General features: G+C 45.3%; 1 protein-coding gene across 3 annotated transcripts in view; it reads left to right on the forward strand.

Moving 5' to 3' along the window:
- Nucleotides 1-13,196, forward strand: part of PHYHIP (phytanoyl-CoA 2-hydroxylase interacting protein) — a 66,412-nt gene extending 53,216 nt beyond the window's left edge. For all 3 annotated transcript variants that reach the window (XM_073588938.1, XM_073588940.1, XM_073588939.1), the window contains exons 2-5: nucleotides 2,076-2,250; nucleotides 2,343-2,517; nucleotides 3,350-3,467; nucleotides 11,739-13,196. In XM_073588938.1, the coding sequence (XP_073445039.1) occupies nucleotides 2,076-2,250; nucleotides 2,343-2,517; nucleotides 3,350-3,467; nucleotides 11,739-12,264 (994 nt within the window). In that variant the 3' untranslated portion in view covers nucleotides 12,265-13,196. The remainder of the gene's footprint in view (nucleotides 1-2,075; nucleotides 2,251-2,342; nucleotides 2,518-3,349; nucleotides 3,468-11,738) is intronic.
- The last annotated feature ends 5,045 nt before the right edge of the window (nucleotides 13,197-18,241 follow it).

The following is an 18,241-nucleotide window of genomic DNA, read 5'->3' on the forward strand; positions in this document are numbered from 1 at the left end:
TATTCAAGTATGTCCGTAATCTTGAAGGTTAGGGAGCCACAAAGGCGTCTCAGGTGTCCATATTTTTTCCTACTAGACCATTATTACCAGTCTCAAACACAAACAGAGAGCACAGAATGACAATTGTGCAGAAATATCCTGCAGTAAAACATATAACAGTAGTCAGCAAGTGCTGATGAAAAGATGATAACAAATACAGGGTATTTAGTCTATACGTTTTTTTTTGCAAAAAAATGTATACCAAGCTGCTTCACTGCGTCAAGGCAACCCTATTGAAGCAGTCCCTATCTAATGTATTTAAAACCTGAACATGTGAACAGTGTCCAAATGAACAGGATAAAGATAGGCCGCTTCCTAGTATGGGCACTTGGTGTAAGCCAGCTCCTTATGTGCATGTCACACAAGAGAGTGGTGGGGTCTCTCAAACCATGCATAGGCACGGAAAAAACTGGATTAAAAACACATGTGACATGCACACATATGAACAAGTCGGTAGTACACTGTTCATACCACCCACTGACTCAAACACAAACAGAGAGCACAGAATGACAATTGTGCAGAAATATCCTGCAGTAAAACATCTTTTCATCAGCACTTGCTGACTACTGTTTTATGTGTGCATGTCACATGTGTTTTTAATCCAGTTTTTTCCGTGCCTATGCATGATTTGAGAGACCCCACCCCTCTCTTGTGTGACATGCACATAAGGAGCTGGCTTACACCACGTGCCCATACTAGGAAGCGGCCTATCTTCATCCTGTTCATTTGGACACTGTTCACATGTTCAGGTTTTAAATACATTAGATAGGGACTGCTTCAATAGGGTTGCCTTGACGCGGTGAAGCAGCTTGGTATACATTTTTTTGCAAAAAAAACGTATAGACTAAATACCCTGTATTTGTTATCATCTTTTCATCAGCACTTGCTGACTACTGTTATATGTTTTACTGCAGGATATTTCTGCACAATTGTCATTCTGTGCTCTCTGTTTGTGTTTGAGTCAGTGGGTGGTATGAACAGTGTCCTACCGACTTGTTCATATGTGTGCATGTCACATGTGTTTTTAATCCATTATTACCAGTCTGTTGGAAATCAGAAAGATAAAGTGTAATGGTGGTGCCTGATGCTGAAGCTCAGTCCCATTCACTTGAACAGGGCTTGAGCAGCAGCCTACTGCAATACCACACCCAGCCACTACTAATGGCATGGCGCTGTGCTTGGTAAACATATAAAGGTGCTTGGCCCTCACTGAATCACAGCGGATCCGACAGTCAGCTGATCAAGGAGCTGTCAGGCCCCTAACGATCTTATATTGATGGCCTACTCTAATGATTGTTAAAGTCTCAGTAGGTCGCTGTAGATGTGGTGTCATCGGCACCATTTTGCCTCCCATTGCAAACGTGAGCGTTTAGGAACACCCCTTTAAAGGGGTTATGCCGTGAACAAAAAAACATTTTATTCAATAGATCTTGGAATAATAATAATTTCCACATTTGGATGTGTTTAAATAAAATGTTCCTGTGCTGAGATAATCTTATAAATGTGTCCTTGTGTAATGGCCGTGTCTGACCCTGCAGGAACAGGTCATATATACCACAGCTCCTGGGCAGGGGAGGAGGAAGTGTACAGACATTACAGCAGGGGGATCACAGCTAATTCTTTGTAAATAAAACATTTTGCTGCGGTTTTGAAACAATATTTTACCTCAAAGAAAGAATCAGTTGTGAAACTGTGCTGTAATGTCTGGATAGTCTTTTTCTTCCTCCCCTGCCCAGGAGCTGAGGTATAGCCCACCTGTTCCTGCATGGTCGAACACAACCATTACTGTGGGGCACATTTATATGATTATCTCGTGACAAGAACATTTTTTTTAAACATATCCAATTGGAGAGTTTATTATTATTCCAAGATCTGTTGATTAAAGTGTACGTTTGTTCGTGGCAAAACCACCCCTTTAAATGACGGTTACAATAACAAACCCACCATCATTGAGGCTCAGGAGCTTCTAGGTTACGTCTGTGAAGGTCACCCATGCAAAAACCCCTTTCCTAAAGCTTCTACCTCCTCCCGTGTAGGTCAGTCATGGATCCCCCTCTCACTGCGCCACATGGTATTCAGATCAGTGACATAAGCTGCGACTCATTCCGCGTGTCCTGGGAGATGCCACCCTACGATGCCAGGCGGGTCACCCACTACTTCATAGACCTCAATAAGACAGGAGGACATAAGGAGAACAAGTTCAAGCATCGGGTAAGCCACGCCCTAGCCCGTATTCCAAGTCCACGGTCAGACATGCCTTACTGTGAATCACTAAACCTGTCCTTGTATCACCCTCCGCAAAGGATGTTCCAACCAAACTGGTGGCAAAAGCTGTGGTGCTGCCGATGACGGTGCGAGGACACTGGTTCCTGAGCCCCCGCACAGAGTATACACTGGCTGTACAGACGGCGATGAAGCGCAGTGACGGGGAATACACTGTGTCCGGCTGGAGCGAGACACTTCGCTTCTGTACAGGAGGTGAGGAATTAATCATCTGATGGAAACATGGCCTATTGGACTGTGGCGCGCCGCGCTCTGCTAGTTCTCACAGACATTGACTACAGTGGGGGCATGTGCACTTCTGCTCCATTCTGGACCGGACTGATAGGCCCCTTTCTCAAGGATCCAGAACCCTAATGTAGGGATTCCTAGGTGTCCTAGCGGTCGGACCATTGCAATCAGCAACTTATCCGCTATCTCTTTGATAGGGGGGAATCGGGGATAACTTGATATTTTTTGGGAACAACCCTTTAAACCCATTTAGGACTGATTAAAGAGAATCTGTCACCAGGTTTCTGCTACCTAATGTTGGAGCAGCATAATGTAGAGACAGAGACCCTGATTCCAGTGTTGTGTCACTTACTTGGCTGAAGTTTTGATAAAAATCACTGTTTTATAAACAGGAGATCATCACTAGAGGACTAATAAACCTGCTGCCAGGTAGTCCTCCAAATTCATGAGCTGTGGGTAACCCCACCTCCACCACTAATTGTCAGCTTTCTGTCTATGCACAGTGCACATGGGAAGCTGACAGTTTTTCTTTAATATTGTAGTTAAAAAAAAAAAAAGAAATAGAATTTAAAAAAAATAATAAAGTAGGTACTGATCCCAGAAAATAGACACTTTTTTTTTTGTTACCATTGATGGGTGTTGTAAAAATTCTTAAGTTCTGCATATTACTACTATCTTTGTGTATATATGTTTTGATTAATTTTATTTTGGGGGGAGGGGTTACCAAAAATAAACAAACCTCCATTTCAGAGGTTTCTGGGGAAACTTGGTACACGTGATCTTTCGATCTTCATTACAGATTACGCCATGGAGCAGGTGAAACAATTACAAGAGAAATCTGAAGGGATCGCTGGACGTATGTTGTCATTCCAGGTCTTCTACCGGAACCAGACAGCAGAATATTTTCAGCATGTAAGGTATGTCTGCCCTTGTTGTTGTAGAGCCTATGCAGCTCCTTCACATAGCTGGCTGCTCTGCTGCTTGAGACAGCTTTCAGGAACTAAGCAATGCAGGAATGAAGCTGATCAAATCATATGCAGGCAAAAATAATACCAATAAAACAATTGCCATGTAAAAAATTTTTTTTTTTTTATACCTGCATCGATGGAAAAAAAATTACAGATCTCAGGAAATAATTACACTTTTTGTTTTTAATAAAATTCTATTTTTTTTTTAAAGAAGTAAAATATTAAAGAAACACTACACTCCTTAACAATGCAATTACACCAAGAAGGAAAAGTTATGGAATTATGGAAAATCACAGGATGGCTAGACATAATACTGACCTGCAAATTATGAAAATATGGTATTTTCAAAACATCTCAAATTATTGAGTATGTGCGCCACGTGCAGAAATCCCAACACTTACAGCCTCGACTGCTATCAATGGGGTTATTAATGGTCGTCTGAGGAATGTTCTACCGGTCTGAATACACTTGGGCAAATCATCAAAACCCGCTGCTGGCAGCTACTTTGTAATTGCCGACCAAAGACGTCCCAGATGTGCTCAATGGGAGACAAGTCCGGAGGCGCTGCAGGCCATATCTTCATTGTGTCACAGGAGCTGTTTTTCAACACAACAACGCCAGGTCACATGTTGCTTTTGCTACTGTGAGCTGCCTGTGTAGCCTATGGCTATTTGCACACCGAGTGTTTTGAGGCTTTCGATAGCTCATAGGCTTGGGGTGTTTTGGAAGTTTTCTTCTTTAAGCACTTTTTTGCAGCCTTTTCATTGGACAGTGCCTAGTTTGGAGGTATTTCCTTCAGTTTATTCCTCCAATAAGTGACAGGCAGACCCTGAATCAGTATTGGCATTTTTTTTAAGTCACTATCATTTTTTTTGTTTTGTGGTATTAGTATTTGGTGCCAAATACTTTTTTTTTTTTAAATCCTTTTTATTGAGTTTTCAAAGAAAGACACATATAAGCACAAAAGTCAAACATAATAAGTAGTACATCTCAAAAGTGCCTTTACAAATACCCGTTTAATATGAACAATCCAGAATTGCTGGTAGAAATTGCCAAATAACACAACAGTGTAACCCCCCCATTCCCCCCTACCTTCCAATTTACTCATGTGATGCTTTCATAATCATAAATGAACTTTACACCTCTCGACCTGGTTCTCCCTCTACTTTCCTGCCCCGTTTCATGACCATGGGTCTACCCCTAATCTCAAGCCACCCAACGTGCCCTGCAAGTCTTCTAGGTTGTACCAGGATGTGTTCCGGAAGGGTGAGACCAGAGCAATGATGTCCTCTCTGGAAAACTGTTGCAAAATAAAATCCTTCCATTTTGAGAAAAATGTTGTTGTCTTACTGTCTTTGTCGCTTTCTGCTTCTATTTTCTCTAGAGTCATCACCCTCTTTAGTTCCATCAGCAGCTGGCGGAGACCCGGTATACTCCCATCCAACCATTGTCTTAAAATAAGTCTTTTGTACAGGATTGCAGTTGTGTGCAGTAGCTGAGTGTTTGACTTGGTCAGCCTTAAATCAGTGCTCTTATGAAAAATCCATAGCATTTTGTTTAGTGGGAAGTGTATGTTCATCAGGCCTCCCGCCCAATTTTTAATTTCCTCCCACTGAGTGTGTACGAGACCACATTCCCATATACCGTGGAACATGTCTGTCTTGGGGGTGTCACATTTTGGGCAAGCCTGCCGCCTCTCCTTGTGAGTTTGTGTGACCGGTAAATTGAAGCCTAGTATGGCTCTATGTATCATTCGGAAGTGAGTATCCCTCCATCTTTCATTACTTACATGCTTGCGCAGCTCATTTCACCCAGACAGAATCAATTCCCGTACCCCCGTTTCCTGCAGTCTAGTTTCCCACCCCTTGAACAGCTCTTGTGGACCTGAAGGCAGTAGGGTTCCCCCCATGGTCCGGTAAATAGTTGAGATATTCACTTCAGATGTGTGTCTTGAAAGAAGATTGTCGAGTTCGGAAGGATAACACTCTTTATGTATGTCTCGTAATTTGGAGAATATATGGTGTCGCAGCTGAGCATATTGCAAGATATGAGAGGGGTCAAGTCCCCACCTGAGAAAAATCTCGTCTGCCGTCATCCATCTATTTTCTTGAATCTGCATCAGGTCCCCCATAGTTCTAACTCTTTTATCCCTCCAGATTTGAAACAGAGCATTATCTTTTCCCTGACTAAAGTCGGGCTGTCCCCATGGTGTCAAATATTTAGATATCCTCCATGACATGCCTAGTTTGCATCTTATGGCCTTCCAAGCCGCCCTGGTGTCCCGAATGATCACTGAGTTTCTCACCTTCGGGTCTAATGTCGTGCTTGAGGAGTGCAAGATCGCGGTGAAGGTCCCAGGGCTTACACCAGTCCGACTCCAATGTGTAGTCTGAGTGTCTGCTAGTGTGTCTTAGCCAGTCAAGAATGTGTCTGGCAATGCAGGCCAGATTGTACCCTCTGATGTTGGGCAGTGCTATCCCCCCTCATCCCGCGATAGCATCAATATACGTTTGCTGATTCTACTTTTTCTTTCTCTCCATAGAAAGTCAGAAAAGGCTTTGTTGAGCTTGTTTATATCTACATGTCTTAAAAGGAGGGGCAATGTTTTCAGGGGATACAGTAGACGGGAAAAGCTGATCATCTTGATCAGATAGCTCCTTCCCAAGAGCGACAGTGGCAAGTCTTTCCACCTTTTTAGTTCCTGTATTATTTTATTTATAATGGGGGCATAGTTAAGTCTATAGATATCTCTTGAGTCTTTCCCCAAAAAGATCCCCAAATATTTTATCGCCTTGCTTGCTATTGGTATGCCATGTATGGAAGCTTGTCCCCGTTCTAATTGGTCAATTCCATGAGGCCTATGAGTAAGAAACATAGCCTCGCACTTAAGTTTTATTAAGTCTAAACCCCGATATCTCTCCGAAGGTATCCAACTCCCTCATTAAGCCAGGAAGGCCTCTACTTGGGTCTGCCATATAAAGAATAATATCGTCCGCAAAGAAACTAGATTTTATCTCTCTTTCGCCCACTTTAATCCCTTGGAAGCTTGGGCCCGCATTGATAAACCTGGCAAGCGGCTCAATGGCTAGATTAAACAATAGCGGCGAAAGGGGGCAGCCCTGTCTCGTACCTCTCCCTAATGATATTATGTCTGACAAAAACCCCAGTGTATGAACTCTGGCTTTGGCATTAGTATATATCGAGGACAGGAGGTTTCTGAATCCTCCCTGCACACCAAACTTATCCAGCACCTGCTCTAGCCATGGCCACCCCACACTATCAAACGCTTTTTCTGCATCTAGCATGACCATGGCTGGAGCTTCTCCCCAATGGTCTCCCAGCCTCACTGCCTCCAGCACCAGCATTATGTTTCCTACCGCCGATTTCCCCCTCTCAAATCCCGCTTGTTCAGGTCCCAATAGTTTAGGAAGAATCCCTGCCAGTCTGTCTGCCATAATTTTTGCCACAATTTTTAAATCCTGGTTGATCAAAGAGGGCAAAAGTTGGCCGGGTTATCTGTGGGTTTATCGCCCTTTGGGATGTGTTTAATATAGGCTGTGTTCATGTTATCAGAAATGGCTTGGCCTCTCAGGAAATCATTTTATAGATTTTTCAAATGCGGGGCTATCTGGTCCTTCAAAATTTTATAGGAGGCTGGCTTCAAACCTGTCCGGCCCAGTGGCCTTATGAATATTTAGATCCCCAATTACTCTAGAAATCTCTTCCTCTGTTATTTCCCTGTTTAACTCTAATAAATCAGTTTCAGAGATCAACGGGAGTTCCACTCCCTCCAGCCATCTCCTTCCCTGCACCTGATCAGACCGTTGGGGTTCGTATAGAGAAGTGTCGAACCTCCCCAAAATGCTGTTTATTTCTCGCGGGTCAGTCGTTATGGAGTCATCTTGTCTTTTGAGTGCTGCTATTTGAGTCCCTGGACGTCTACCTTTGGCTAGGTTAGCCATCATGCATCCAGCTTTGTCACCAAACCTGTGGAACTCGGCATCCCTCAATGACTTCCCCAACATCTTCTTTCTGGCCCACGTGTCAAATTCTGACTTCACTTCCAACCAAGTTCTTTTATTGACCTCAACGGGGTGCCCTTGAAACTTATTGTACGCTTATCTAACAGAGTTACTTGTCTATGTTGGTCGGTCACTCTCCTCTTTATCACTAAAGTGTGTGCTATTATTTTACCTCTGAGAACGACTTTAGCCGTCTCCCAGAGTAGTGTGTGATCCATTGTGGATTGATGGTTGTGATGCAAATACTCTGACCACCGCTCTCCCAACAGTTTGGCGAAGTCTGTCTTTTAAGAAATGAGGGAACCTCCATATTATGTCCGAGCCTTTTGGGTGCATATCAAATAAGGTCAGGGCAACTGGAGCATGATCTGAAATAACCAGCTCACCTATCTCGGCCTCCTTAACCTTTGCAGTTAGGCTCTCGCTAACCAGGAACATGTCAATACAGGACCATGAATTGTGCAGGTGTGAATAGTGGGTGTATTGCCGCTCGACCGGATGATGCTGTCTCCACACATCCCTGGTCATTAGATCAGTTGCAAAATTGCACAGAGGAGTTTCCCATCCCCGTCGTAGAGCTGCTTCCACCCCTCCCACTTTTCGATCTGTCCTCCAAATCCAGCATTACCTCAATCATGTCTCCTCCAATTATCAAGTTATGTGCGCCAGAAGTCATAATTGAGGTGCAAAGGGTTTGGAAAACACATTCCTGGCCGAGTTGGGGGCATAAACATTATGGATGTCTAATATTCCGCTAGGAGTTTCTAAGACTACTCTGACATGTCTTCCTTGATCATCATGTTGGTACGTTTCCAGTTTGTGTGGAAGTGTTTTGTTGACCAGAATGATCAGCCCCGCCTGCCTTCCCTTGGCTCGCGACCCATAAACCTCTCCCACCCAAAAGTCTGTGCATGCGGAAAATGTCATGTTGAGGCAAATGTGTCTCCTGGAGCAGGACTATGTCACCACGTAATCTTTTCAGGTGCCTGAGTATCAAGGATCTTTTTTCCGGGGTCTTGAGATCCTTAACATTCCATGTTATGATCTTAACCATGTGGCTCAATAACAAGCGATCTGTCTGTGTAAAAAGTATTGGGCGGGATAGCCAAAGTCCGCCCTCAGGAGTGTTATGAGAAGTGAACCAAATCTTGACGAAAGCATCTAAAGTGTTACAGCACATATCAAGCCAAACCCAACTAGTCCCCAAACTGAATACCCCAACATGGGAAACATTTTCAACATTCCCTTCCCCACCCATTTTCCCCCCCCTTGCCATGTATATCACTAGTACTTCCATTTTTTCCAACATGGCCCTCCACCACCTTCTCCTCAACTTGGCCAACTTGACATAATTGCAGTACCGGCTGTATATAAAGAAAAAGAAAAACTTTGGAAATATAAAGACATAAAAATTGGGAACGGATAGAGTACAATCAACTTATATCTACGTGTCTGGATGAACGTGCTGCAGCAATTCTCAAAAGTTTGTGAGACCTTCTTCACTTTCGAGTAATCACGCAACGATCTAAGATACAACATCAACCGACACCATCAATGAGATCCTCCTGTCTGGATATGTCCTTGTAGAAAAGCCTTCCTAGTGAAGCTCTCATGTCTTCAGGCGGTCTGAGCGGTTGCCGCTTTCCTCACTTTCTCTTTCCTCGTCGAGATATCCATTGGGAGATCTCGTGGGAGATGACATGAACTCCCTCGTGGCTTCGCTGGAGTCCCTCCAAATTTTAAAGGAGCCATCCGTGTGCCTCGTTTTGAGGACAGCAGGGTAAAGTAGCTGGAACTGGATGCCTTTCTTGTAGAGGAGGCTACAGACCTCACTGAAGGCCCTGTGTTTTTAGTAACTTCTGGTGAAAAATCCTCAAAGATGACAACCTTATGTCCTTGGAGCATGAGTGGCTGTCGCCTAGCACTAAAAAGGCGCAGAATTTTGTCCTTATCCTTGAAATCCAGATACTTTGCAATAGCCTGGCGAGGTCTCTTAGTACGTTGGTCACCGTGCCCCGCTCCACTTAGGCGCGTGTTTCTGGCCATGCTCCCTCCAGGTGGGCCCAACCTGTGTGCTCTTTCCACTTTGCACTTATCTTGTATTCCTAGGGCTGTAGGCAGTTCTTGCTAAAAAATGTCATTGAGTTGCTGATATGTGATAGATTCGGGTAGCCCCATTAGCCGCAGGTTATTTCTTCGGGACCTGTTTTCTAGGTCCTCAAGTTTGTCCCTTAGCCATGTGCCTTGTTTTCGGGACACTTCCATCACCTGTTCAAGCTGAATTGTCCTATCTTCCATATCCGACACCCTCTGCTGCACCTTGCTGGCATGTTGCGCTGTTATTTCGTGTATCTCTTCTAAAGCGTCTTTTACTGCCTCCTTCAATGCGGACTTTATATCTCCCGTGAGGTATCCTGCCACCTCTCTTGCCAGCTCCCTGCAGACTCCCTGTATAAGCGTCCCTGTCACCGGACCTTCCCCGCTCTGTGATTCCGGCCGGCGGTCTCCTTTGGGGCTTATGCGGGTTGCCCATGTCTCTCCCCGTTCTGACCTGGGTATTTTGAGCTGCGCCTCCGGGTTTCCCTTGCTCCTGAGCTTCCCGCTCTGTGGCGCTGCTGCAGCCGCCGCCATCTTGGGGATCTCTCCTGCCGTCCCACATGCTCCCGCGGCTCTGCTCTTGCCACCCGTGCTTCGGAGCCAGCGGTCCACGGTGCCTCCGGTATGCGGTGATGTCAGCGGTCACCTTACCTGTGAGTAGCGGAAGTCTGTGCCAAATACTTTTAAATGGGGCACATGATTCAGGATTTTGGCACACAGCAAAAAAAAAAAATGGTCAGCCTTAAACTGTTCCTTTTTGCTGGCAAATTTGCACGTTTTGCAAAAATGTCGCAAAGATTGCGCCAAAATACTGATGTACTCAAAAATACACTAGGATGGGGGGGGGGGGAGAGGAAGGACTTGAGTAGCATGGCACCAAATTGTGACTTTTTAAAAACTCACAATTTATGAAATCAGGCGAAAATGGAATCGCTAAACTTTGCCCACAAAAGCGAATAAAAACAGGAAAGCACATATAAAATAAGCTAAAAAAAAGGCGCAAATAGAATAATGAATTAGGTGCAAAAAAAAAAGTCAATATCAACTGAATAGGAGGAGACACAGATTAGATATTAGAAAAAACTTTTTGACAGAGTGATCAATGAGTGGAACAGGCTGCCACGAGAAGTGGTGAGGTCTCCTTTAATAGAAGTCTTCAAACAGAGGCTAGACAGACATCTGACTGGGATGATTTAGCGAATCCTGCTTTGAGCAGGGGGTTGGACCAGATGGCCCAGGAGGTCCATTCCAATTCTATGATCCTTTAATGAGCCTTGCAATGACTTAGGATAAACGCCAAACCAGAATCTCAATTTGCTTACTTGGTGTTTCAGGGTTATTGCTCCTCATCAGTGCAAAGTATGAGATCTGATGTGACTAGGTGAGAGACTCTGGCCTGGGGTGTAAGGGGTAAGGTTTATCCTTGTGGAGAGTGCATATCTAATTTCCCAGAGCAGCATGCATGGCTTATAAGTCACCTCACGCTATCATCCCTTCTTGGTGTTCAGTGTTGAGGAGGGAATACAAGTCTGGTATCTTTGTAATCGTCCTGACCTGCAGAATCATGTTGTCAGGTCATAACGTGCACTGTATAAGGCTATGTGCACACGTAGTTTTCAGTGGTGCGGATTTTTCCGCGCGGATTTTGGAAAAACCTCAGGTCAAAAAGACCTGCGGTTTCACACCTCTACAATGGAGATGTGAAACCGCAGCGGATTCCGCACAAACAATTGACATGCTGCGGATTGTAACCCGCGGAAAAATCCGCAGCATGTGTACAGCATTTTGGTTTTACCATTGGAAACAATGGTACTGTACAACGCAGCAGAAACTGCTGCGGACCCGCAGGGCCAGAATCATTGCGGATCCGCAGCAGAATCCGCACCGTGTGCACATAGCCTATATGAAACTCAAAAACTAAAATTCGAGTACAGCACTTCCTCCTAATAAAATTCTGTGTATTTTTTTATTTTGTTCTCATTTTAGCGAAGGGTGAGGTTGTATTATCCATTACTAGTTAGAGGAGTATAATCATTTTTGGAAATTAACGTACATATTTTAACGCCCATTTTTTCCCCCCTTTTTTGTGTAATTTGGACAGGGACAAGTGGGGAGGCATTATGCTTCCAGCCCTGAAAGACCAGAGCGGAAGTCATGGATCACCAATCAGTGGCACACTCCATGGTATATTTTTCAGTTGCAACACAGAATTCAACACCGGTCTGCCCCCGCACGACTCTCCCTATGGGAGATGGAGGGTGACGATTCCAGCCGGGTATCTCTTCAACGAAAACACGCACCTGTACTTTGCCGACTTCTACTGCATGTACAGTGCCTACCACTACGTCGTCCTAGTACTGGCTCCTCGAGGGTCTCAAGGCGATGCCTTCTGCAGTGCCCGTCTGCCGTTGCTGGACCCACAGAACAACCCTTTCCTGACCCGGGGTGAGCAGGGAACTTACTGGCACGCACAAGATCTTCTACTGGAGATAGTCTACACGGAACCAGTGCCAATGGGCATGGGGCAACTGTCAGAGATCAAAGGGCATCAGCTGATGAGTCTTTCCACGGCCGACGCCAAGAAAGATCCCAGCTGTAAGGTGTGCAATATCTTCGGTGGGCGCTAGGGAGCCAAGCGTAGTTTAGTGTTCGTCAAGTTAAAGGGATTTGTTTGTGCTGCTTATGGTGTTGAAAGTGTAATTAGCGCATTTCCAAAACCAGTCCCCACAGAAAACACAAGTCCTAAAATTGTGGGAACCGAGTAGCGTAGCATCTCAAACTACTTCTTGGAGAAACGAGCTGGAAGATGAAACTGGATGTTTCTGCAGAGGAGAAAACCAAGGTTCTTGGAAAGTTATGGATAGCATAGGGATATTCATTATTTATGGCACAATGAGATGGCGGTAAAAAAATATGGATACAAACTGGGCCTCATGTTTCCAAAAAGTCCCAATGATCTTGCTCACTGGAAACAACTGGGGTTGGGCATTCACGTTCTGAAGGAACGCAGAGCTCGGAATGTAGCGGGTAATGAAGGAACGTTCGGGACGATTTGGTATGGGAGGCGCATTGTTGTCATTCATTATACTCGTGCCTCAGGGAAGAAACTGTATAATTGAAGAGATTTGAAAAAAAAAAAAAAAAAATACGGCTGTTCCTATTGAACCTCCTATTCACAGGTTGTGCAGCTCAGTCCTATTGCAGTTAATGGGGCTGGATAAATCACATAACCGACCCCCTATTTAGAGCCATGTAGTGATTGCTATGTGTAGACGTCCAGCACAGTCGTTCATGTCCAGATGTTAACGCGATATTGACAATCCTCATATATAATGTATATACATACGATCACCTACACGTGTTACAGTGGTGATATACTTTTCTGGTCATGTACTTTTTTTTTTTTTTTATAAACAGACCATGAATGTGCATGTTCTTGCGTGTGCGCAACGTCAGCTATCCCGTTACCTATACCTTCTAATCAACTATATTCATAAAATGTATTGTTTGATTTAAGGACAAAGTTCTGTATTTCTATTAAAATTTTGTGATGGAAAAAGATGGGAGTATTGTTTTTTATATTCAGTAATTTTTTTTTTTATTTCCATGCAATGAGCCCATATATAAAAAAAAAAAGTTTAGAATTGGTTAACAGAGGTCAGACAATTGAAACGCTCCATTTTTTTTTATATGGATTCTATTTCAAATTCCACATTAAAAAAAAAAAAAAACACGATTCAAATCCACGTCCATAGAGGTTTCCTTTTGCTTGTATTTAAAAATCACCAATATAGCCCGTATGCCTTTTTTTCTTTTACATATGGTTAAAAAGTCAAAAACACCACTTTCTTAAAAACCGCAAAAAAAATAAGTTACGGTAATAAAATTGTATGCACTTACTGAGCCTAATTGGACAGCAGCTATAATGAGCGTTATTCAAGCTGAAGCATCGGTGCATTACATAGTAAATAGATTTTTATGTGCACCTTGTAATGCTTAATTTTACCAGTGGAGGCACTGCAGGGAAAATGAATACTTGTTGATTAATAGGTTATTCCCAAAATCACGAGCTATCTATGGAGTAGGAGATAAGTTGCTCGCTCACTGTAGGGCATCAATCTGCTAAAACCCAAGCCGGGGCTCAACAGCCTCATCCTGTATGGAGTAGAGGTTCCTGTGCTCAACCTCCTCTCCATTCATTGTCTGTCAGAGAAAGCTGAGCACTGTCCTTGGCCATTTCCAGGAGCGCCATGGAAAATGAATGGAACAGAGGCCGAACATGTGCATCTCCATTCTATTTAGGACGGAACTGCGGAGCCTCGATCTCTGGATCGTTGGGGGTCCCAGATGTCGAACTCCCAGTGATCAGCAAGTTCTCCCTTTTAAATGGATAGGGAAAAAATTAGTCATTTGGGAAATTACTAGGAACGAGCGAATTGCTTCGGATAAGTCATTATTCGAATAGCTATAGCATTTGCCGAATAGCTGCCTCAGGAACCCAGATACCTGGAGCGCTCCCGATAATCAGCTGTTCGGCGCCGCCGCTGCATGTGTGACAGTCACAACACATCTATATATATATATATATATATATATATATATAAATAAACATTGAAAGAATGTGTGTGTGTATCACCAACCAATCAATCACTATGCATCTTTCATTTCACCAGAGCTGTTTAAAAGAAGCTGAGCTGTGATTGGTTGCTATGAGCAACAGTTTTCTCACTCCACGACAACACCTCAGCAGACGCTGACCGGGTGGGAGAAAACTAGCATCCCCGGGAACATAATCTCCCGGCCATTGTCTGCCCCCCAGAAAGCAGCTGAGAGCACATGACAGAAATGAATCACCCTCCCTGCCCATATCCCCATCACACATCCTCCATCCCATAGGCACATCTTCCCTCTTAAAGAGATCCCCGGTATGGAAGTGAGGGCAAATCCACTCTTCGCTTTGGTACTGACCCCAGGCCTCTCTTAAAGGGATAATTGGTATGGAAGTCAGGGCAATTCCACTCAGCATTCTGGTTCTGACCCCAGGCTGATGGGATGATGTGGGATATTAGGGGCAGTAGTCCGGTGGCTCTGGCTGATGTGGGATATTAGGGGCAGTAGTCCGGTGGCTCTGGCTGACGGGATGATGTGGGATATTAGGGGCAGTAGTCCGGTGGCTCTGGCTGACGGGATGATGTGGGATATTAGGGGTAGTAGTCCGGTGGCGCTGGCTGATGTGGGATATTAGGGGCAGTAGTCCGGTGGCTCTGGCTGACGGGATGATGTGGGATACTAGGGGTAGTAGTCCGGTGGCTCTGGCTGACGGGATGATGTGGGATATTAGGGGTAGTAGTCCGGTGGCTCTGGCTGACGGGATGATGTGGGATACTAGGGGTAGTAGTCCGGTGGCTCTGGCTGACGGGATGATGTGGGATATTAGGGGTAGTAGTCCGGTGGCTCTGGCTGACGGGATGATGTGGGATATTAGGGGTAGTAGTCTGGTGGCTTTGACGGGATGATGTGGGATATTAGGGGTAGTAGTCCGGTGGCGCTGGCTGACGGGATGACGTGGGATATTAGGGGTAGTAGTCCGGTGGCTTTGACGGGATGATGTGGGATATTAGGGTGAGTAGTCCGGTGGCTCTGTGGGATATTAGGGGTAGTAGTCCGGTGGCTCTGGCTGATAGGATGATGTGGGATATTAGGGGTAGTAGTCCGGTGGCTTTGACGGGATGATGTGGGATATTAGGGGTAGTAGTCCGGTGGCGCTGGCTGACGGGATGACGTGGGATATTAGGGGTAGTAGTCCGGTGGCGCTGGCTGACGGGATGACGTGGGATATTAGGGGTAGTAGTCCGGTGGCTTTGACGGGATGATGTGGGATATTAGGGGTAGTAGTCCAGTGGCTCTGGCTGACGGGATGATGTGGGATATGAGGGGTAGTAGTCCGGTGGCTTTGACGGGATGATGTGGGATATTAGGGGTAGTAGTCCAGTGGCTCTGGCTGACGGGATGATGTGGGATATTAGGGGTAGTAGTCCGGTGGCTCTGGCTGACGGGATGATGTGGGATATTAGGGGTAGTAGTCCGGTGGCTCTGGCTGACGGGATGATGTGGGATATTAGGGGTAGTAGTCCGGTGGCTCTGGCTGACGGGATGATGTGGGATATTAGGGGTAGTAGTCCGGTGGCTCTGGCTGACGGGATGATGTGGGATATTAGGGGTAGTAGTCCGGTGGCTCTGGCTGATGTGGGATATTAGGGGTAGTAGTCCGGTGGCTTTGACGGGATGATGTGGGATATTAGGGGTAGTAGTCCAGTGGCTCTGGCTGACGGGATGATGTGGAATATTAGGGGTAGTAGTCCGGTGGCTCTGGCTGACGGGATGATGTGGGATATTAGGGGTAGTAGTCCGGTGGCTTTGACGGGATGATATGGGATATTAGGGGTAGTAGTCCGGTGGCTCTGGCTGACGGGATGATGTGGGATATTAGGGGTAGTAGTCCGGTGGCTTTGACGGGATGATATGGGATATTAGGGGTAGTAGTCCGGTGGCTCTGGCTGACGGGATGATGTGGGATATTAGGGGTATTAGTCTGGTGGCTCTAGCTGACGGGATGATGTGGGATATTAGGGGTAGTAGTCCGGTGGCTTTGACGGGATGATGTGGGATATTAGGGGTAGTAGTCCGGTGGCTCTGGCTGACGGGATGATGTGGGATATTAGGGGTAGTAGTCTGGTGGCTCTAGCTGACGGGATGATGTGGGATATTAGGGGTAGTAGTCCGGTGGCTTTGACGGGATGATGTGGGATATTAGGGGTAGTAGTCCGGTGGCTCTGGCTGACGGGATGATGTGGGATATTAGGGGTAGTAGTCCGGTGGCTCTGGCTGACGGGATGATGTGGGATATTAGGGGTAGTAGTCTGGTGGCTCTAGCTGACGGGATGATGTGGGATATTAGGGGTAGTAGTCCGGTGGCTTTGACGGGATGATGTGGGATATTAGGGGTAGTAGTCCGGTGGCTCTGGCTGACGGGATGATGTGGGATATTAGGGGTAGTAGTCTGGTGGCTCTAGCTGACGGGATGATGTGGGATATTAGGGGTAGTAGTCCGGTGGCTTTGACGGGATGATGTGGGATATTAGGGGTAGTAGTCCGGTGGCTCTAGCTGACGGGATGATGTGGGATATTAGGGGTAGTAGTCCGGTGGCTTTGACGGGATGATGTGGGATGATGTGGGATATTAGGGGTAGTAGTCCGGTGGCTCTGGCTGACGGGATGATGTGGGATATTAGGGGTAGTAGTCCAGTGGCTCTGGCTGACGGGATGATGTGGGATATTTTAGTGAATGCGGCTATGCGGTATGGGCGGGGCTATACACTCTAACCGTAGTTCATTACTATGCCTGGGCAGCGCCGGGCTCTTCAGCTAGTGTATAAATAAAATAGAGATCTTGTGTTCGTGTATAAGCACCAAAAGTCTTGGAGTCGGACTGGCCCACAGGAGAATCCTCTGGTGGGCCGCTGTGCAAGTGTGGGTCACCACCCTCTTATATAAGCAGTACTCGGCACTATATACTGGAATCATTATGTACAGACAAAGGCGGCATCCTATTCATTAAACAATCTACCCAGTTCATGGTTATATAAATTTGTGATTGAGGATAAAGTCACATTTACACGTAGTTGGACCCTGGAGTTATTACTGGTGGGCCCTTGGCATTCCAGTCCAACACTGAGCACAAGGTTCATCTTTGACAGTAGAATTGGAAGGCAATGCCAGATTTGGGGTGGTCGAATGTGATAGCAGGAACTACCACCAGCAGGGGGTGCCAGTTTCCATTCTTATTTGCATTATGGGGCCCCAAATCATCAGTGTACTTCCTTGAAGGGGCACAATGCTACAACCAAAAACAAGCATTTCCTATATAATATGTAGAATGATATACAATCTACTTGGGGGTCAAACATTAAAAATACTTTTTTCCTGTGCATTTAAAGCCAGACATCCTGTCTCCATTGTGTGGAGGACACGGTAACATTCCAGAAGTCTTCTGCCATGCACTAAACCAGGAGGAGGAACAATGAATGTTGGACGTAACCCCCCCCCCCCCCCCCCCCCATTCACAAGGTTGTAAGCTTGGAGGCAATATCCCTTATCTGAAATACAAAATGTGAGAACCAATGTACCCTCAGAACACACCACCAGTGGCTTTGTTATGACCATGGCTACCAGTCACTTTGTGCATTCAGGTCTGAGTCCTACCTTAACAAGAAAAAAAAAAACAAAAAAAAAATGCTTTATGTTTTTCACAAATTCATATGACCATAGAAAATCTTCTACAGGTCTAAAAACAAAAAATAAATAAAGTCTGTAGTAAAGGGAAAGTGGTATGCCCATCTCCAAGATCATATCCCAATATGAAATACATATAACAATAATATCAGCAAACACCTCCAATTAGAAATGTGGTATAGTTCTTCTGATTTGCTATGTCGCTTACCCAATGTGCAGGGCATTACAGTAGCTTAGGTATCCCAGGTTACGATCACTAACAACTCACTTCCACTATATGAGTGGTCATAACCATGGATAATTAAGTTATTG

The sequence above is a fragment of the Dendrobates tinctorius genome, unplaced genomic scaffold (assembly GCF_039654945.1).
Source record: "Dendrobates tinctorius isolate UK_male_01 unplaced genomic scaffold, ASM3965494v1 ptg000104l, whole genome shotgun sequence".
Classification (NCBI taxonomy): Eukaryota; Metazoa; Chordata; class Amphibia; order Anura; family Dendrobatidae; genus Dendrobates; species Dendrobates tinctorius.